General features: G+C 41.8%; 2 protein-coding genes across 5 annotated transcripts; both read right to left on the bottom strand.

Moving 5' to 3' along the window:
* Nucleotides 1-3: 3 nt before the first annotated feature.
* On the bottom strand, nucleotides 4-5,232 carry LOC116058181 (interferon regulatory factor 2-binding protein 1-like). The gene is made up of 2 exons (XM_031310892.2): nucleotides 3,165-5,232; nucleotides 4-887 (listed from the first exon to the last, which is right to left on the bottom strand). The coding sequence occupies exon 1, from the start codon at nucleotides 4,969-4,971 to the stop codon at nucleotides 3,190-3,192; it is 1,782 nt and encodes a 593-aa protein (XP_031166752.1). The 5' UTR covers nucleotides 4,972-5,232; the 3' UTR covers nucleotides 4-887; nucleotides 3,165-3,189.
* Nucleotides 5,233-6,631: 1,399 nt separating this feature from the next.
* hnrnpl (heterogeneous nuclear ribonucleoprotein L) lies at nucleotides 6,632-18,803 on the bottom strand. Of its 4 annotated transcripts, none has more exons than XM_036008691.1 (14): nucleotides 18,650-18,803; nucleotides 17,989-18,107; nucleotides 17,273-17,510; nucleotides 16,990-17,075; nucleotides 16,744-16,840; nucleotides 16,564-16,636; nucleotides 12,035-12,070; nucleotides 11,691-11,759; nucleotides 11,335-11,585; nucleotides 9,434-9,555; nucleotides 9,126-9,327; nucleotides 8,988-9,045; nucleotides 8,303-8,419; nucleotides 6,632-7,645 (listed from the first exon to the last, which is right to left on the bottom strand). In XM_036008691.1, exons 1-14 carry the CDS (start codon nucleotides 18,731-18,733, stop codon nucleotides 7,449-7,451), a joined length of 1,749 nt encoding a protein of 582 aa, XP_035864584.1. In that variant the 5' UTR covers nucleotides 18,734-18,803; the 3' UTR covers nucleotides 6,632-7,448. The 4 variants fall into 4 exon arrangements, with proteins under 4 accessions (XP_035864584.1, XP_031166810.1, XP_035864585.1 ...); XM_031310950.2 differs by having other exon boundaries at nucleotides 6,632-7,507; nucleotides 8,324-8,419; nucleotides 18,650-18,733; XM_036008692.1 differs by lacking the exon at nucleotides 12,035-12,070.
* Nucleotides 18,804-20,766: the final 1,963 nt, after the last annotated feature.

Below are 20,766 nucleotides of genomic sequence, written 5' to 3'. Positions count from 1 at the left end.
GAATAACTATTTTGTAATTTATTGTAGAATTGACCTGTAAAGATCACATAAGTATGTGGGTTAACCATTGAAGATTGCTAATTATCTTACCATACATAGAATTCAAAAAGTAAATAGACAAAAACAAGTTTACCTCTGAGATAGATGAACAAATTAGTGACTGATGCAAAGGTTATCAGTGGATACAGCATACACAGCTACAATACAATAAAATGACATTGAGCATGAAGCCATCTTTGGTCTTCGTATCACTATAAACAAATACATATAAATTTGTATTGTATCAAAAATAGAAATTACATAGCCATATTGAAAGTAAATTCACATTTTTGACATACAATATAAGGAGAATACCTAAGAGACATTGTGGGATTACATTTTTGTTTGTCAATACTTGGCTTTAAGGACCCAATGGTTTTGCCACATTTTGAACATTCATTTTGTTTTGTTTTTTTGAAGAATTGCATGAGCCGGTCATCCGTCTGTATAGAACAGTATGCAACATGTAGAACAAAAAAATACACAAATGAAAGACAAAAATAGATTGTCGTTCTAAAACAAGCGTGTGCTTTCTATCCTGACGAGAGGGCCTCTGCTGCACTGGACAAAGGAGAGAGACATTTGGTCGGACTCAACATTTCGGTCTGTGACGCGGCGGCCCAGCCTTCACAGGTGAGCCGAGCTCCGGCAGCAGACGTGTCCCTCCTCTCAAAAGTGAGTCTTGTTGTGTCTTTAGTTGAAGGTGTGTGTGTGTGTGTGTGTGTGTGTGTAGCTGTTCTCCTGGGGTTCAGAGTTAGTCTCTTCTCAGAGGCACACATGATGAACGGCAGCCAACGTGGACCTCTGCTCGACGTAATAGGGGAAGTGCTTTCAAAGTGTTTGACCCACTGTAGAAAAAGAAAAAAATATGTCAGGATTTTGGGGGGGAACAAAGCAGTCATATTTTTTTAGGGTACATTTTTGTTGTATCCACCAGGTTTAGTTGCCTGGAGAGCATTACCTGTAGACGTAATGTACTCCTGATTACAAATTATGCTTTTATCGAAATATGAGAACAACCGTACAAGCTTGGTCACATTTGATTGGAGACGGGATCTTATTTGGGATTATCTTGAAAAGTCTCAAAAGCATAGAATACAGTTCACCTCACCTTAAATTTTTTTCTTGGTTGCCATGGTAACAGTTAGCCCATGTTTCTGTATGTGGCTGTATGCATCTATAAATGACTGATGAGACTGGTGCTACAGTGGATTGTGCACTCAGGAGTTTCCGTCGGCACGGTCAGACTGGTAGCAAACACTGTCACTGCTGCTAGCTGCACTAACGGGTTCATTTTAGCTAAAAGAAATTGAATGGTTAATCCATCCGTCAATTGCCTGCCACTCATCCGGGTCCAGGTAACATTAATGGATTACTAGAAAGTATTGTGTACAGCTGGGAAGTACAAAAGTGTGATAAAAATGTAAATCAATTCCTAAAAAGTCTTCCATTTTAAATGTGGGAAACCCTAGGTCTGATATTAGGGAAGCTCGTGCTACATCCAGTCCAGTCCAGTGGTTAGCTGATGAGACTGTACTACCAAGAACAATCAAAGCTGAGAATGTGAGGCTGTTACAGAAGATGGACAGTGGGAGTGAGCTGCAAGATGGTGAACATGACCTAACAATGTTTACTTTATCCGGAGTCTTTTTTCCCCCTTCCAATGCAGCTGGTGAATTGTTCTGCCTCAATCTGATCTCTAAATCAGCATCAGACTACTGACAGACTCCACCTTTGTGTTGTTTGCTTAAGGCGGGGCCACTACAGGTGAATGGAGGAACTAATAGATAGCACCATGGAACGCTGCCAGTTGATTACTGACATTAAGACAATCACTGTTTGTATTCCACGTTTTCTGAAATGTTACAATTAAATATGCAAACCAGGCATTACCAAATAAATGTGAGCTAATTTGCAAATGGGTTTAATTTTGTTGACATATTAGAGCCAAAGGTTTTTGCAGAGGGGATTTTGGATCTCTTTTTATCACTCCATAAATCAGAAAATAGCCATTAAAAAAAAATTGTATTTTCTACATGTTTTTAGGAATAAAAGGTTATGTTAGGTGTACTGAAGTGGAGATTTGTCTCAGAGTACAAGAAAGAAAAAAATGCTCATTTTGCAAAAAACAGCCTTAAAAAGATATGCATTACAAAATTCCATACGTCTGTATCGTTTTTTTGCCTGCGGTGTGTGGCCTTAATGAAAGGGCTGATCACGTGCAAAACCCATGGATTCTATATTTTATAGAAAGTAACAAAGTGTAATGTTTTTTATAGATTTACACACTGAGAAAAATGACAATATTCTGTTGATATGTGGAGCTACAAAGTCCGTGTTCCACTGTGGTCGGTGTTTTAACATGCACTGTAAACAAGATGACGCGGGGGAAAGGATTTCTCGGAATGAGGAGCTTAAGTTAGTACAGATCATGTTTCTTTATGGTACACAAAGCATCTTATTTACAATGCTAACTGTTTTGTGTAATTTGGCTTTCCGGCCATTATAACATTGAGCCTCCCTTATTCAACAATGTGCTGCCACCAAAAGACGTTTAGCCTACAGGAGCCTGGGGAGGTCACAGTGTATTTCGTATAATGCTTATTAGCATTGTGAGAAGACGTTGGAATTGTTATTTAGCTGTATTATTGTCAAGTCGTCTTTCTGTGTCTCATAAAATTCACAGACAGATTCTTCTGATAGTAGATGCACTTAGACCCCTCTCCTGCCAAAGATTTTCAAGACTTTCTTCACCTTTGTATATCCTGTTGTATAGTTTGGAGGATAGCATCACTTAAATTAGTAATGCTGACATAAAAACCTAAGCAGTCACAGCTCAATAAAGAAAACCGTATTTAAAAAAAAAAAAAGGAAACATCACTTTTGGTAACACTGGTAGTGTTTCTCATTTGCAACTCTACATTTTTGAGACGTTTCTTATTGACTTTAGACCATGGTTGATACATTCAATCTGCTTTTAATGTCATCTTTAAAGGGCATTGTTAAAGCTGATTACATATGGGCCTTACCCCCCCTCTCTGGACAGCTGCATCCCTCGTGTTCACTGAAAAGAAAGATGCTTGACCATGAAGTACAAGAAAAAGCACGTTTTCTCATCCTCTTACCATTCACCACAACAGGAGGGAGACGTCAAGGGTCGCTCTCCTTCTTTACTGTCACGTCTCCGTCTCCGGCCAGGATGGTGGAGATCTCTCCCTGCATGAAGGCCCAAGGCACAGAGGATCCAGCCAGGGGACAGCGCTCTCCACTGGGGCAGTACACCTCCCCGCCTTGGCCTTGGCTGCGGATGAATCCTCGGGTACAGGGGAAGCAGAACTTGTGGTGCGGGACAGAGGGACACTGGACAAAATGAGTGTCCTCCAAGCGCTCTCGGCAGAGGGTGCAGCAGAGCAGAGCGCCCTGAGCACTGCTTGTAGACTCCCCGGCACTGGCGTTGCTGCTCTGCCCCACCGCACTTAAACCCTGCCCCAAGGCTGCCTGGGAGACTGAGGTGGAGGCAGTGGAGGGGCTGCTGCTGGTGGGGCGCCCAGCTGAGGAGGAGTGGGCTGTGGACATGCTGGGGCTATCCCTGGCCATCTGGCTGGAGCTCAGGCTGTCTGCGACTCCCATTAGCGCCGAGATGGGTGAGGGCTGGCTGTGTAAACGGGGTGGGCCCTCTTGAGCCGTGGCCATGCCAGGAAGAGGTTCCATGCCTGAGTAAGCACCTCTGGGCCAGGGCTCTCTCGTTGGGTGATCAGGCCTCCCTTCGCTCTCTCCATTCTCAGAGCCCGGAGAAGCCTTGCGGCGCCGAGCTGTGCTCTTTGCCGGTATGGGGCGTCCGGCTGCTGCCATAGGCAAACCTGCATCTGACTGTGGCAGAACCTCTGGAACTGGGGGCTCTTTAAACATACGCACACCATCATTCAGCAGCTCAGACAGCCCACGCCAGTCTCCGGTGCCTTGCCGCTTCTCGTATTCCACATAGCGTAACCCAGAGTTCACCGCTTTACCTGCATCTTTGGCTGAGTCGCGGAACATCTGCCTGACCAGGTCTGGAACTCCTGAGTAGATCATTCCAGTGCCGACAGGATACTCCACAAACACCTTCAGCTCAAAGTCTGGAGTAGTGCTGGCATCAAAGGCCAGAACACGACCCATCAGATTATGGTCTTTCCTGAAACGCACATTAAAGGGGACGCAGCTGCTAAGGCCCACAAGCACATCCCGGACTGCTTTGGGACGGTTTGGCCAGCCTTCAACCCTGCTACGCGTCACCTCGTTCAGTTCTGCCATCACTTCATTGTTCCTCCACACTGCAGAATCTATACCCACCAGAGCAGAGGTGCTTGCTCCCACACCCAATGACACAACCTGCCTTCTGCCAGCTTCACCCATTATGGGGCCAGCTGAGACTGCAATTGGTGTGGCCCCAGCCCTGGAGCCTGATAAGGGGGCTAAAAGCCCGTGAGGGGCTGCTACTAACCCCTGAGCTATCAAGGCATGGGATATAGTGCCATGAAGACTAGGAACTGCCCCAACTATAGCCCGGCGAGTGTTTGGGCTCTGTCTGCTGCCCTCTGACAATGACACATCTTCGGCTCTGTGCAGGCCATTGGGGAGGCGAGAAGACACCCCATACTCACCCCTCCCCCTATCAAGACGCTCTCCATGCTGCCGCCCTGCTTCAAGGGGCCCAGCCGAGCTGGGTTTTCCCTGCTGTGGACCGGGGGACCTGCCGTCTAAAACTCCGTGCGTGCTCTTCAGCTGCCGGGCAGTTTCAATGAGGAGCTCTATTCTGTCTGCCCCGTCGTAGTTGACACATCCCCGGCACACAGCCTCGCTGAACTCCCACAGCATGGCCCAGGGCATCTTGGGCAGATCGCAGAGGTAGCACCATTGCCGTCTAGAGGAAGACTGCGAGGCGGAGGACATGTTGTTTACAGGCCCTCGACCAAACTTTCTTCGGGAGGCCTACACGTTACGGTCTACGTTTTTCAGCAATTCTTCAATTCTCAAGACACCACTCGCCACATGCCGCGCATTTTACGATGGAAATTAAACGAAAAATAAACTCACAACGCGACTGTTGAAGACAGCATTTAAAAGTTAGCGACGTCTTCTTTCTCGATTTGTTCGTGTCGGTCTGTGTGGAAGGAAGTAAAATGTTATGAGACACCGGAAACACCTACGCGACTGAGGCGCAGGGCACTATGGGAGTTGTAGTTTTTTTTCTTACGGACCCTTCTTTTTCCTTTTCTCTAGTATTGTGAATATTATAGTTAACGTAACTGTACGAACAATTAGGGAATAAAGGTTCACAGCACAGGTAAATATGGCAGGTCAGTAAATAAACGAGAGATTTAAAGGATGTTTAACACTTACAGTGTACACTTCTCAATCGCTTTGGCACAATCGTCGAATGACTATAAACTTCGTCAAAATGATAGGACATGAACATTAGGTCAGTTGTTCACATGACTATAGTCATTTTTCATTGCTTTGGTACAAAAAGCAAAGAGTAAGCCTCGCAGATCAAAAAAGTTTGCGTCATATCAAAAGATTTTCCCTCCAGGAGTTAATTATTTTGATTTGAGTAATCACCTTTTGCAGGTCATATAGTGACGTGCTGAATGTACCACGTGGTGTGAATATTGTACGTAAGTTGAAGTAAATGTGCCAAAGCGATTGAGCGGTTATGATAACGTAACTATTGGAGATGCTGGAATGATAGTCTTGAGTTATAGCTATATCGAAATAATGGTTAATAATAATGGTTAACTACCTGTATCGAGTTAGAAACCCGTTTGATTTAAACGGTTGGTTGAGGTAGCAGGGAATGAAGCGTTCTAATGCAACTAGCCACCTGCATATTTTCCGGAAGGTTGTGATTCTTAACACGTTGTCAGCTTACCTTCATTACTTTTAACATAATAAAGATGGTCCTCAGGCTAGTCAAAATGATGTGGTAGGCTGTGTTACCATATGAGGAGGAAACGCCTCTAGATACACGATCCCACTGAAGGCCAGAACAAAGATGAGAACAGATGAAAATGGAATTTGGTGGATTCTGGGACTATAAACTATTCACTGAAACAACAAAAAAGGTCCACTTATTAGACTCTGCTGAAGCATTCAGCTTCATCTCATGGCCTTTTTCAGCAGATAGTGGGCCTGTAGTGTATGTAGATGTCAATCTTTGAAGGCCACGAGATGTGGCTGAAAGCTCCAGAGAAAATCTACTACTGTACCTGGAGTTGGTTTTCTTCAGTCTTTAACAAATTGGTTTATGTATGTGTGCTTTTGTGTGCAACATACAACTTAGTATTCTTGAGAAAACTACGTTACATTTATTTATTTTTTTACTGTATATGGAGAAGGGTAATGTTCCAAGTACACCACAAATGCATGCAGCAAACAAAGAATCCAAAAAATAGCGAAAAAGCACAAAATATACTGTGGTCCCTAGGTAAAAAATAAGAACTTATTTACAGTTATGTATTTTGGATGTGCTGCTAATAACATGCTTAACACTAAATTATTTAAAAACATTTAGGTGAACATCTAAGCAAAAAGGCCAATTATGGGCAATTTGTCTTTAAACTGCTTTAATTAATCTAGCACTTTGTGAATACAAACCATAATACTGAAAATAATGCAGTGCATTGCAGGTCTGAGTACACGTAATCACTACAGATTAGGCTTCACAACCCGTGTGTATAGATGGGGCTTCTGCCCAATTCAGGTATGTGGAAACTGAAACAAACTTTTAGTTAATTGAGTAATTCCAGCCAAAGTCATATTCACAGTATTGTTTACTAAAAAAGTGTCAACTTGACATTCCCTGAACAGATAACCATCTCCTTCATGTCTGCCATGCTCTTTAGTCCAGGTATCAACATATAGAAGGCACCCTAACCACTTCAGTACAGTCAGAGGGACTTTTCCTCCAGAAAACTACAGCTGCTTCTCTTTGTAAGACCTTGCCAATCTATGTATTCTTACTTCCCCATAAATGGACATGGATGTTTCCCTGTCAAGAGTGAAGAAATTATGAAAGATGCAATACAAACAATCTTTGAAGATGTGAACACTAGCTTTATATGTATTCACATTACTGTTCACTTGATTTAAAAACCAAAAACAGGTCCGCATTGAATAGTTATTTCAGGGTAGTGGGGGGGGGTGGGGGTTATTCAAATCAAATAGTGTTGTAAACGTAGAAAATAAACAGCTGATTGAAAAACAAAAGTAAATCATACAAAATCACAGTTTAAGTAACATGTTCTATAGCACATCAGTTCTGGTTTTTGTCAATACTGATTAAATGTTTTAGTAGGATGTGACAACAGAACTGCAGTATACTCTATGCAAAGACACAAAACATTACAAATGGTTTGAGGGGAGAGGATTTAGTTGGCATTGTGTGTGGTTGAGAAACACAGCTTCAGTGTGTAAGGGTAAGGCCCACCTGTATGAGGAAAAAAAAAAAAAAAAAAACACATTTTAAAGACAAAAGGTAGACAAAAAGATATAAAAAGGCTTTCAAATGTACAGTATATTGTAAAACTACATGGCCAGCGTTTGAAAAACCACGTTGGTATGTTAAAGGAACACGCCGACTTATTGGGACTTTAGCTTATTCACCGTAACCCCCAGAGTTAGACAAGTCGATACATACCCTTCTCGTGTCCGTGCGTGTTGTAACTCTGACGGTTCCACCGGTAGCTTAGCCTAGCACAGAATCTGCAGGTAACTGGTTCCAACTAGCCTACTGCTCCCAATAAGTGACAAAATAACGCCAACATGTTCCTATTTACATGTTGTGATTTGTAGAGTCACAGCGTGTACAAAAAACAACGTAACTTGAGACACAGCCATCTTCTAACCGTATACAAACAGGGAACTATATTCTCAGAAAGGCGAAGCACTGCTACTTCTGCTACTTGGGCGGAGTGATTTGCTTTGCAGCAAGCCTGTCTGAGAACATAGTTCCCAGTTTGTTTACGGTTAGAAGATGGCTGTCTCATGTTACGTTATTTTTTTGTACACGCTGTGACTCTACAAATCACAACATGTAAATAGGAACATGTTGGCGTTATTTTGTCACTTATTGGGAGCAGTAGGCTAGATGGAACCAGTTACCTGCAGGTTCTGTGCTAGGCTAAGCTACCGGTGGAACCGTCAGACAGAGTTACAACACGCACGGACACGAGAAGGGTATGTATGGTCTTATCTTACTCTGGGGGTTACGGTGTTCCTTCAATGTAACGAGATGAAAACTTACTAGGGTTTTTCATCTGGAAATGGTTGATCAGTGCTAGGGCTTCCATGGCATCATTGATGGATTCCCACTCCAGAAGGCCAGATGAACTTCGCTCACCTTTTGTGCCACACAAGATGACGTGATTACATTACCACAGTAGAGAATACTTAACTGTGTGCTAATGCGTTAAACTAAAGCTCTGTATAGGTTTTAAGATCACTAATATACCAGAAGAAGCCACCTGACAGCTGCAGCACAGCCAACATAGCAATATTCAAAACCAGCTGGAGAGGATGTAATGCAATTTGAACTTGAGTATATTTAACTAAATAGAGAATCACAACCCACTGTCTAACGCTGATTTGGTCTTCGCTTAGTAACACAGTAAATAATATGTATGCTGCTAAAACGTATAAAACATTTGTCTCCGTCTCCCAAATTCAAGTTTTATACACGTGAGCAATTCATTTTGATCCCATTTTTAAATGATCTAGTTAGCAAATAAAACTGCATTAAGAAGAGCTGGGGTTTAGTGTGTAGCAATGTTTTGCTTTAAGGGCTTTTTGTGTCAGTACTTCACTTCTTTTTTTTTTTAATATAGATTAATATTATTCATTGGAAATCAAAGCACACTTCAACAAAACCAATTTATACTGTTGGTCAGGCTGTAATCCATATTACTCACTCTTTCCAGTGAAAAGTTTCACACTTGTGGGGCTCTTAATTTCCAGTTCTTCGCAGACCTGGACGGAAAGACCAGTTTCAGTGGATATTTTAGGTTGTGGAAAATGTACACTTCACAGCCCCTGGTAGTTTTTTGTACCTGGTTGAAGATCTCTACAGAGATGTCGGGCTGTGCGTTAAAGAAGTGCAGGACGTTGCTGGGGTGCTGGATTCGGTTCTTTGCCGCCTGCTCTGGGGAGGTGAAGCGGTTGTTGCGGGATCCATGGAAATCTTTGAAGCTGCTGGTGTTGTCCTCTAACTGGTAGCACTGTCCTGGCACAATGGCCTGCTGCTTGGACACACTGCCAAGGAAAGAGAGCCAGAGGTCGTACATCTGTATGTCTAGCTCTGCACCTTTTGCAGTCATCTATTGTCATGTTTTGTAATAGTTTGGACAGCTGCTCTTACCAAACATTGAGTTTCTGGCCAAAAAGGAAGTTGTTGTTGAGGTGAGTGATGGCCCTGTCCACAGAGTAACAGTCTCCCATCTCCACCATTGCTGCTCCAGGCTTACTCTTCATGAACTTAATCTGAAAAGGAAGAAAAATATCCAGCTGACTCGCACGAAGAAAAAGAGAGCATGAAACTAGTGCTGCAAATAAGGATCATTTTCATTACCAATTCATCTATCAACTAGTTTAATTGATTAATCATTTAGTCTATGAAATGTTAAAAAAAAATAGTAAAAAAATGTCATTCACAATATCTCAGAGGTCTTCAAATTGTTCAATTTACTACCACACTGGCCCGAATATAAGACGCCGCCCTCTTTTTCAAGACTGCTTTTTGGAAAAAGAATTTTTGAAGACCTAATCTTGTTTTTATAAAGAAAATAATTGTATTTAAAAATAATGATAATAAAAACACATCCATGTTGAATAAACCAAGGTAGGCTGTTGTTTTTAACATCTTTTAAATAAAATCATGTTTTCAATATCTTTTAGATTAAATTGTCACATTTAAATAAAATATAATCACATTTGTAAATTACAAATTTTAATAAACTGTAGTATTGGTAGGCCTATATCTAATACCAATTAGGCTATTGATCTCATAGTGAAAGAACAACCATGTTCAAGGTCTTTTTAGTGAAAATGTAGTGTCTGGTTTCTGCCAGCCCTTACACAGCTTCAGCAGCGTCCCCAGACAGACACATGGACAGATATAGGTGTATTTGTGCTTCACTTTACATTGTCTGTGTCGGGTTGGGTTCGGACGTAAAAAAACAGAATGCCTGGCGCGTTCTGGTTGGCCTCGGTTACTACTCTCCCGTTCAGACAGAAATATGCAGTCGGAGCCGCAGTTCACTCTCACTATCGTCAATCCCATGTTCTGGTACCATCGGCTCCTCCCATAGAACGTCATCCTGGCTGCCAGGAGGCTCGCTGTTTGGCGCCCTCTGCTGTTGTGAATGTTTTTTGACATTTAAAAGTCTAGAACACGTGTCAAACTCAAGGCCCGCGGGCCGAACCCGGCCCCTGGCAGGTTTTGATCCGGCCCGCATATCAATTTAGCTTCACGATAAATGTTGGCCCGCTTAGTTGTGCACCAAAACAAAAAGACAGGAAACTGTTTTTCAAACGGCAACTACACCACACTTGGAGCAGAATTTGGTAGGTTTGCCGACTTTGAGAGTCCCAGAAATTCCCACTGGGAATTTCCCAAGCTGGGAAACAGGTTGCTGTGAGTCGACTTTTAAAATGTAATCTTTGTTTTGCTTCATTTGCTAAATTCTAAGATTTCTAAGGAACTATTTGCTGCCTTTTTTAGGGCTTTATGTGGACCAAACTAAGTAAGAAGACTATATGAGACATGGAATAATACAGTCAAAGATATTTGACTTTTTCAAAATAAAAGCATGAAAATAAACTCTACATGTGTCCCTTGATGCGATTCTCCATTTCCAGTGTGGCCCTTAGTGAAGGTGAGTTTGACACCCCTGGTCTAGAACCTAAATATGACACAACCCCACTTTTTCAGGTGCATTTCCAGGAAAATGTCTTATATTCGGGCCAGTACGGAAGTTATTTACTAATATTTTTACAGTTTTCCTTGGAAAATGACGAACGATTAGTTGCCAATTACTTCTCTATCAATCAAACAATCGTCTAATTGTTGCAGCTCTACAGGAAACATTTGATGCTGGTGAACTAACTTAACGTCAATGAGTGGTGTAATTTGTTAGGATTTCAACTTCAGTAATCACTATCAAACAAACAAATTCATTAAATTTGACTGATGCAGCCATCAACTTTTGGTGTCTAACGGTTAATGCTCCGAGGGTGTTTGGTTAGCATCCTTTCACTCACCCTCTCTACATTTCCATAGAGGCAGAAGATGTTGAAGACCTTGTCGGCGTTGACCTTAGAGGGCTCTAGGCCATAAACCATAAGAACTGGGGAGTCAGCGTGAGGACCATACTCAGGGGGTGGTGGTCCATAACTTGGGCCATAGCGCTGACTACCACGGCCACGCCCACCCATACCTGGTCCGATGCGGTGGGGAGGAGGGGGACCATAGCTGTCCTCATTGTAGCCATGATAACCTCCCTGAGGGCCACCTTAAGTGGGAGAAAAAGAAAAAAAAAAATCAACATTTGAGGTACAGATACAGAGTGTGTTCCATTCTTCTAAATGTCAGACCAATTTCTTTATCGGATATTTACCATAATCAGGTGGGTGGTCTCCCAGAAGAGCAGGCTGCCTCTGGCGTTTGTTGGGATTGGCATTGGGATCTAAAATGGGAAAATAAAAGTTGCCTATCAAAAAGCTTTTTTGCCTAAATGTATCAAACAGGTAATCATACCTACAATGTACTAAGGGACAAGGTTGTGAATGACATGCAACAGAGGGGTCTGACATCTTAAGTGTTACATTTTAATACGTGACATAATGGAGATTTTTTTTAAAAGGAGTGATTTTGAAAAAGAGCTTATAAATATTTTTTTTAAAAGACCCCCTATATCAGCCATCCTAGTTCAAACACACGCGCACACACACACACACACACCTTGTGAATTGTTCCAATTGCCTTCACCATCAGCATCTGTGCAGGTACACATATACACACGTCAAATCCAAATAAACATAAAGTATAAATTTGCCAACACTGTATAAACATCCTGTTTAATCCTACGCAATCATATGGAATAGAAAAATTCAGGTAGAAGATCAGAGAGTAAAACATGCATCAGTGCTATGAGCAGCACCTGCAGTCTAAGCATATTTTATTGAAACTATGAGAACTATACAAACCAGGATAGGACAGATGTATAACATCAGAAATGAAGTGACATCAAGCATTTTGACTAGACTACATTGTGGAAGGGAAGAAATTACACCCAACTTGTAGACTACGCTTAAAATCAACAAAAAAGTACTATTAAAAAAACAAACAAAAAAAAACAAAAAAAAACAGTGGGCTGGGATTGCCTCCACACAGCTCTCACAGATCGTATTAATGTGCTGTATATCAAGTCAAGCCCCATTAAGTAATGTAGTTTCAAGGAGAGATCCACACTAGCACTCTGTAACAGTCCAGCAGGTTAAGGCTACAGTGGCCTGTCATCAAACATATTTCCCACCTGTTTTGGTTAGTCTATGACATCAAATCTGTTTCACATCTGTAACTAAAATATGGATACTGCACGACAGGTACACTGTGATACGAACACTGGGAGAATGTGTATTTAACGGCATAGATAGTGCAATGAATATTACTGAAACAGAAGGTCAGTTACTTACACTAAATCAGTGGCTGCTTATAACGTTTCCTAAATTGATGATTGCTAATTGAATTTGCCACTAAAGCTACACGGCAATAGGCAATACTGGAGCAGAGTAGGGTTAGGGGAGTAGTCACCAAATATGGGGACTTTAATTACAAACGCCACTTCCATGACCCATTTTTCACAGGATTTCGCATGATACATGCAATCTGAATATAACAAGTTCTGATTTGTTCAACACAAAGTGAAGAGAAATAAAGTAAAAAAAACTAATATATCTTAGTTTCATTATACTCTTACTTGAGCAAACACAACCTCCTGTAATGTATCACCACCGGGTATGACAGCAACCTCACAATAGTGCTAAAACCAAAAACAACAAGGACTAATACCCAAATCCACATCTGTAAAAAAAAAAATAACTGATCATTTAGCTACTAGTGCTACAATATCGTAAAATCCAAATCCAACACTCCCTTAATAAAAATTAAGAATGGTCAACTACTGACTGACCCCACTCATTCCCTTGGTTACTAAGGTGCTTGGTAACCCAACATAAGGTAGTATAATGAGACAGCTGTAAATGTAGCAAATTCTCAGAATAAGAATACAAAATTGAAATAGAAAATTAGCAAGAATTCAGAGCCAGTTTGTCCATGACATACTGAAATCTGTTGTTTGCTGGTTACTTTGGGCCATCGACATCATGTTGCAGTATTAACATGATGGCAAAAATTAACAACAGTCATGTTGTTTTAGTTTGACAATAACATTCAACGTTTAACCATCAAGTCAGATTATGAATTCATTTCTGTCAAGTACTTACAGCACCACACATGGACCATGGGACACAGTGGGCAGGTAGGGGGCAGTCTTCAGCAAGGACGCTACCCGCCAACCTCTTGACTCCAGCCTCAACTCATTCTCCCTCTTCAGTCTTTTCCTCCTTCCTTCCTTCTTCCCTTCCTTGCATCCCCACCACCAGAGAGAAAAGTACATCCACACATCCATGCTTGGTTTTGACTTGCTGCCAGTTTGTTTTGAAAGTTGCTATTAGAGGCTCATTTCCAGCTTACCGTGCTCTGACCACAAAGCAGGACATTTGCACCGTTTGAGAATGGGCTGTCTGTCCACAGACACACTGAGCCAAACCTGCATCACACGGGAGGCGTTAAAGGCATCACTATGGGCCAGTGCAAAAAAAGGGAAAATGAAACAACGCAGAAACAACACAAGAACAGCAAAGAGAGAAGGAGGGAAATGGGGAAGAAGGTACAGGGGGAAAAAGCAGAACACCAGAGTCCATAAATGGAGATAGCTTTAGGAAAGGAGTTTTAATCTGTTTGCCTCTGTGCTTGTATGCTTGATAGGTGTTTGATGCTTGTGTCTTCATAGGCCCCCCCGTGGATATTTCTTCTCATGTAAAAACGCTCACATGATGCTTGCTTATTTGGTTTAATAGCTGTCAGCCACTTGCAAAGTGAAAAGGCATCTAGTGCTTGACAATAAGTCATCTGGAATATCTGCGTGACGATGTGCTGTCATGGTGGTTCAGCTGTGTGTTGCCGTGGATATTCAGCTCGTTGTGTTGTCATGTTGTGTTCAGCACAGGAAGGTAGAGTCGAGCGGTATTAGCGTCTGAGAAAAAAGAATGGCCGCTTTTTTTGTTTGTTTACTGCCCCAGTGTGTGGTATCATCTGTTCCCTGGTCGGGCTGAGTATGTCTGAAAACTCCTCTGTTGCTCCCTGTGGTTGTGTTATGGCAGGCACATCCCAAGGCTAGGAGGCGTGGCCACAACGACCACACACCTGCCTCCCACCCTCATCATCAATGTGTTGTGTCAAAAGTGGTGACTCCTCAGGGCTCTGCAGATGAGATGTGCTGTACTGGTAAAGAGGTGGTGGTAGATGCTTATCAATCTATCAACATCAGTCTGTGGTGGATATGCAAAGTGTCTGTTTGCGTGGCCTTGGGAGTATTTCTGTCCCTCAAACTGAAATGGTGGCTACTGTCCACCACCAAAAATAAAATGGACTCCCATGTCAGGTGGTGGAGATAGGGGTGATGATGGACTTGGAATAAGGAAGTACTGAGTTGAGGTTGTGTTCCATTATTTGTTGCCCCACTGTGTCCGATGTATGCCACTGAGCAGATATACATTAGTTGTGGCTGTAGGTGCTGGTATACTGTAGCTGTAGAAGCCGCTGTGTCTGCTTAGAAGTTGAGGTAAGCCTGTATGAGTTTGCACAGTGAGGACACAAGGAGTACCTCTGGTTCATAAGGCAGCACAAACTATAGAATATATCAAGAAAGTTTTCAAACACCTGTATAGAACTTGAAGTGTACATGTTGTGGTCCTGGTTGTATACAAGAAAAGAAAAAACTACATCATTTTACAGTGATAGCAAAAAAAAAGAAAAAAAAAAAGTCCTCAATACAAATACACTTAAGTATTAGTCTGTAATCAGGTTTGAAATCACAGCAAATCCTATCGCTGACCACACTGAATCTAAGGCAAATATGAATTGCAGTATCATCTTCTCCATCCCATACCCTCTGATTAACTAACAGCAATGCAACTTGCATTTATCCTGTAACTTGTATCCTGTATTTTACCCTGCATTGTGATCATTGAAGTGGCTGAGAAGAATCTCTGTCATCACAACATGCCAATTGGCTGGTTAAGTTTCTTTCATGGAGGTTTTTTAAGTTCTGATTTTTAAACATATTGTTGTGGCATTATATCAATACATCACATATCTCCAATTACAAATGATATAATATCTACCTTTAAAAACCTATGTCCACATTATCTGGTCTTTCATCAGTGAGTCTTAAAACAATACAAATTTGTTGACACTAACATTAACAATGTACATGGCACTATCATGTGTGTTTCTTATACACATTTTACATTAAAAGGTCCCATGAAATGTAGAATGTTCTTGTGCCCTGGATCTGTTGTTCTACCATCAATGGTTACATGCAAAACATACCAAAAAATGTAACCCATAATTATAGAAAAAAAAATTCATCATCGTCATTATAATAACTCATGTACTTGGGAGGTATGCTAAATTATACGTCCAACAATACTGCAGCAACACAGTTGGGTGTTAGTCCTCAACAACATGGTGTCGCTGACAGTGATCACTCCGTTTATACTCTACCTACCAGGTATCCAGGCCCTCCCATTATTAAATCCTACCCACATCCCAAAATACGTTTTCAGTACATCAAAATCGGGGAAATGTTTAAGATCTCAGGAGTTGTTTCATGGGACCTTTAACCAGAGGTGTGCCGAGTGGTCTCACAATTCAACTCAGCTGGCTATGTCTAAAATAACCTATGATAAAATCTCCACTATGTTTGAAGGAATGCTTACAGGCGTGATAGTCTCTGTAGTGTAGAGTAGGCAGGGATGTGAGGTTGTGTAGCTGTGACATGCTCTATGGGGAATGTGAACCTATGTGAAGAATGGTGCGCCTACATATGCTACTGTGACGGGTGCGTTAGGCATTTCACATGCATGAGCCTGTAATTGAAGTTGGCTGCCCTTGAGGTTGCTCCTCATGCCCTTACTTTGAGCCTGCTGTGTGGCGAGAAAAATGCATGAAGTTCGTGAAGGCATCGCAGGGATACTGCCTCTGAACACTGAGTTGAGTAGGATGGTGAATGGTGGAGGAAACCATTCATCTGTGATCAAAGGCAATACCCCCGGAGGCAGAGAACCCTAACCATCCCATACATTGGAATGAGAGAAAAAGAGGAAGAAAAAAGGTGGAGGTAAGGGTGGGGGACTGCATGTTACCTTGGCCACTGAGGTTGGGATTTGTATAGTCCCACGTGTCCTGATCGTTCTTGAAGACATTAAGGCGTGCTGGCTGTGAACAGGATTGCATTACAAAAATTAAAACTAGTTCTCTCTCACTAAGATGTTTAGCTCAATCAACAGGCAGCAACGGTTGATTAGACATGGCTATACACTTACCTTGGCATACTCAATCTTTAGAGTGCAGCAGCCAGAATAGATGTCTGCCCCATTCAGAGAGGCTTTGGCCCTTTGAGCACTTTGGACCGAATCAAATGTGGCAGCAATGAGTTAAGGTGAGGTCTGATTATATCAACATTTCTGAGGGCCCAAATATATTTGAACATCAACACATTGTACAATTATAGTGTGTCCAAATGTAAAAGAACATTGCCAATAAAAAAAGGCAATTATTGAAAAGGATATTCCACCATGGCCTGAACACCATTTTTTCTGAAGATGACGATCCTCTGTACAGGACCACAGTTGTTACAAACGGTGTAGAGCACATCCTGCAGAGGCACACAGATACGTTCATACAGTACTCTTACAGTAAGCACACTTTAAACAGGGTTTAATGTACAGTGATCTAATGAATGATTCTGTCTGAATTTGTAATCATATAGTAATGTATCCAGTTCAACACACTACATAAATCATAATGTGACACTGTCACTGCACACAGGGTTAGTTTTTATAATCAAGTTACCGTGGTGATAGGATAGATGGGGTTTATGATCGTCAGCAGCAGCACATTGTTGACAGTCCGGGTGTCGTCCGAGTCTCCGGGCCGGGAGATCTTTTGGCTAGTGGAGTAATTGATGAAGGCAGGGTGGCCTGCAATGTAAACCTGGTTCTCTGCTGCATATGTAACAGCATTGCAGGAGCCAATCATGTCCTCATACTCCACCAGGGCCTGGCGCTTCTTGGGCATCATAACCACAAAACTGTAAATAAATATTTTAGCAGAAAATTATAGCATCCATAGTACGTATTACTGAACCATGTTTCATTAATAAAAGTTTATAGCTTCATATTAACACAAGGGATTCCCAGTAATATGAAAGAGTTAGCAACAATTGACATTCACATCTGCAGCTCTCTGCAGCTTTTAGCTCATTGTTTAGCAAAACTGCCATAGCAGCTGGATAAGTTGACAGTGGGTGAGGACTGTTTTCTGTGAGTGGCTTTATGAGGTTATTATGAATGTTCACACATCAGGTTCCATGAAACCGGTGTTGTGCCGATTTTTGCATGCCTGCCGAGAATTGCATCCACTAGCGAAAATAATGATTTTGTAGACAATGTGGCTACTGTTCCAAATGAGAATCACACCACCAAAGAATGCAGTGAGCAAGTTCATTTTTAACGCGGAATCATAAATCACGCTTCAGGCAAACAAGGTCTTTGGTGCTCGGTTATTACCTGACGGCCCCAAACTCCTGCAGGGCCTCCACCAGGTCAGCCTCCATGATACCGTCCACCAAGCCCCTGATGTGCACCACCGGAGAGGGGAGCGGTTTATGAGGGTCATCGTAGCCCTCCTGAAAACGGAACACACAACATTTTGTTTTTAGGCTCATTACATACTCCCACCGCTGGTGGAAAGGGAATGGAGAAGCTGACCGGTTAGGTTGAGCAGCCAAAGTCAGTGAGTCAGATAAAATAACAGTTATTGCGTTGGAGACTAACATTAACGTTAGCGTTACTAACGTTAACTAAAGGAACGTTGCCATGGACGTTTACCGCTGGCCTGAAAAAGACCAATTCATGTTTGTTTATATTTGCACAACTTACAGTAAACTAACACGTTTTTCTCAGTACAGAAAATGTTATTTATGTGCTGTCGAATAGCTAACGCTAACGTTAATAATTAGACAAACTCCGTGACCGCTTTAACGTTGTTCTAGCTAAACCTGACCGAGCTAGCGTTAACGTGAACGCTACTTAAGTTAGCTTGTTCATTTTAGCTAGCTGCTATATAAGCTCTACTTTGTCAAGCTAATTCCATCACTTAGAAAAACAAAACCTAGCACATTTTAGCATAATAAAACACTAACTATCAATGCCAGATGGAAAGCCTCACCGTTGTCATTCCTCCCTCCTCGGTTTTCTGCCTTTTCGTTGCTCTGCCGCCTTCTCCGAAGTATCGGCCCGCAGCAGCAGCCATGTTGTCCTGTCCCCTGTGCCGGGCTAATGCTGCATTCAAGATGTGTGGGAAAACGGATTACTGTTTGTACAGCTGAAAACAACGACTCGATTTTCCATTGTCCATTGTGTGTTTTCAACTGGAGTTCACATTTTAATCTGAAAGTGGAACAAATTAAAATAATTAAAAATGTCCACACATGAATGCGTTTCCTTTGGGAGGCACATTCATTGGGATCACAGCAACAGTTTACTTTGCTTTTTCTTCTGAATTTGCGACCCATTGTGACTTATTTAGACCAGGGGTCTTCAATGTCTTTTAGGCTAAGGAGCCCTTAACTAAAAAAGAAACGGAGCAGGGAGTTGTTTATGGTGCATACAATACTAAGCTATTAAAATAATTGCGACAAATTCATATATGTATACATCATGTTTTAATGTTAAACATGCATGTGATGTGGCACAGTGAATCCTTAAGCTTAACTGTATTAGTGGCTAGCTTACCTATAGACCAATGTTGTTGGTTTTTCACAAATAGGCTGATTTATCTTTGCTAATGTATATTTTCAGACACCAATAAAAAATAAAAATAAAAAAAACGTTATGAAAAATTATCAGACAATAGTTTTGCGGCCCCCTGCAGTAACTCTGACGACCCCCTAGGGGTCCCGGACCCCCTGTTGAAGATCTCTGATTTAAACCATGGTGCTAATGTTTTATTTCCCTTGGATGAAGCAAAGGGTCACACGCTACACACACATACAATCGATCACTTTACCCTGTCAATCATTATTGTGTCTTCCAGGAGAGGAGGTGGGGTAAACCATAGGTTACACATTTTGAACAGTCCAAGCACATAGGAACACTGCCAACATGTCACAAGCCTGTCACTCATAAAAACTATGAAAACCCTAACATAAACTGCACTACTTTCACTTAACTCATTGCTTTTTAACCAAAACCCCATGCTGGAAGCTACATAACCTGGTAGGATGTTTCCCAACATGTAAACGTAGTGCCAATTGCTCAGAAAACCAGGAAAGAAATGTTTCATGCATACAAAAGTGACCCCAAAAAAATCAATTTGTCACCGATTTGCATCATTAACGCTTATTCACCCTTTTCCTTGTGTTTTTCATATTTCTATAGGACTATTTCAGCACAATATCCCTACTAAATGTTGGTCCTTTATAGGGAGAAAACTAAATGTTTCACCCACTGTTCCACCTCTAGTGTAGTTGACCTGTGCAGGGGCGTAAATATAGCCAGTGCAGGCAGCGCGGCTGAACTGGGGCAAGGAGAGAGCAGGCCTTCCAACAATGTATTGGGCAAAGAAGGGGCCGTTGTGAGTGATTCAGATTGTATACGCCTGTGTTCAAAGAAAAATATGTTAAATTAAAAACGATGCCATTTGTTATATAGACAGATGCTTGTTTTCACATTTCAGCACTCTGAGCACTATCCATGGTACTGATAGCTTTCCCTTTGACCTCTCTTCTTTCCCAATACAATAGCCTGAGTAACTCATTGGACTGTAAAATCCAACACATTGTTGGTAAAAATATATATACAGTATGTGCCTAATGGTGTGTGTGTGTGTGTGTGTTTCATAACGAGTAACTAGCGTGCACAAGGGCCCATCATAATAGCATGCACTGGGGCCTTTTATGTCACTTGACCTACGTATTACACAAAAACTGATGGCAGACAAGTAGGTACATATGAATGGTATTGATTTTTGACTCTGAAAAAAATGTCAATCTGGCTTTGGAGCCCTACACAGCACAGAGACAGCTCTGTTCAGAAATTCCCTTTGGACCTTAGCACAGCACTGGATCCAGTCATCAACCCATCCTGCATAAATGCTTTAAAAATTGGATTGGCATCTCAGATAGGGATTTTATTACTATCTTATATCTTACCTGCATGATAGGTGTTGCTGCGTTGCCATGGTCTCCCTCCACAAAAATGACTTTGATTGTATCTCAGAGGTCTGTGTTGAGTCCATGTTTTTTACTTTTTTCATGGTAACACACTTTATGAAATATTCTGAAA

This window comes from Sander lucioperca, chromosome 13 (genome assembly GCF_008315115.2).
Source record: "Sander lucioperca isolate FBNREF2018 chromosome 13, SLUC_FBN_1.2, whole genome shotgun sequence".
NCBI classification, from domain to species: domain Eukaryota; kingdom Metazoa; phylum Chordata; class Actinopteri; order Perciformes; family Percidae; genus Sander; species Sander lucioperca.
The sequence above is the reverse complement of the archived record's forward strand: the minus strand, read 5'-3'. Positions and strand labels throughout refer to the sequence as shown.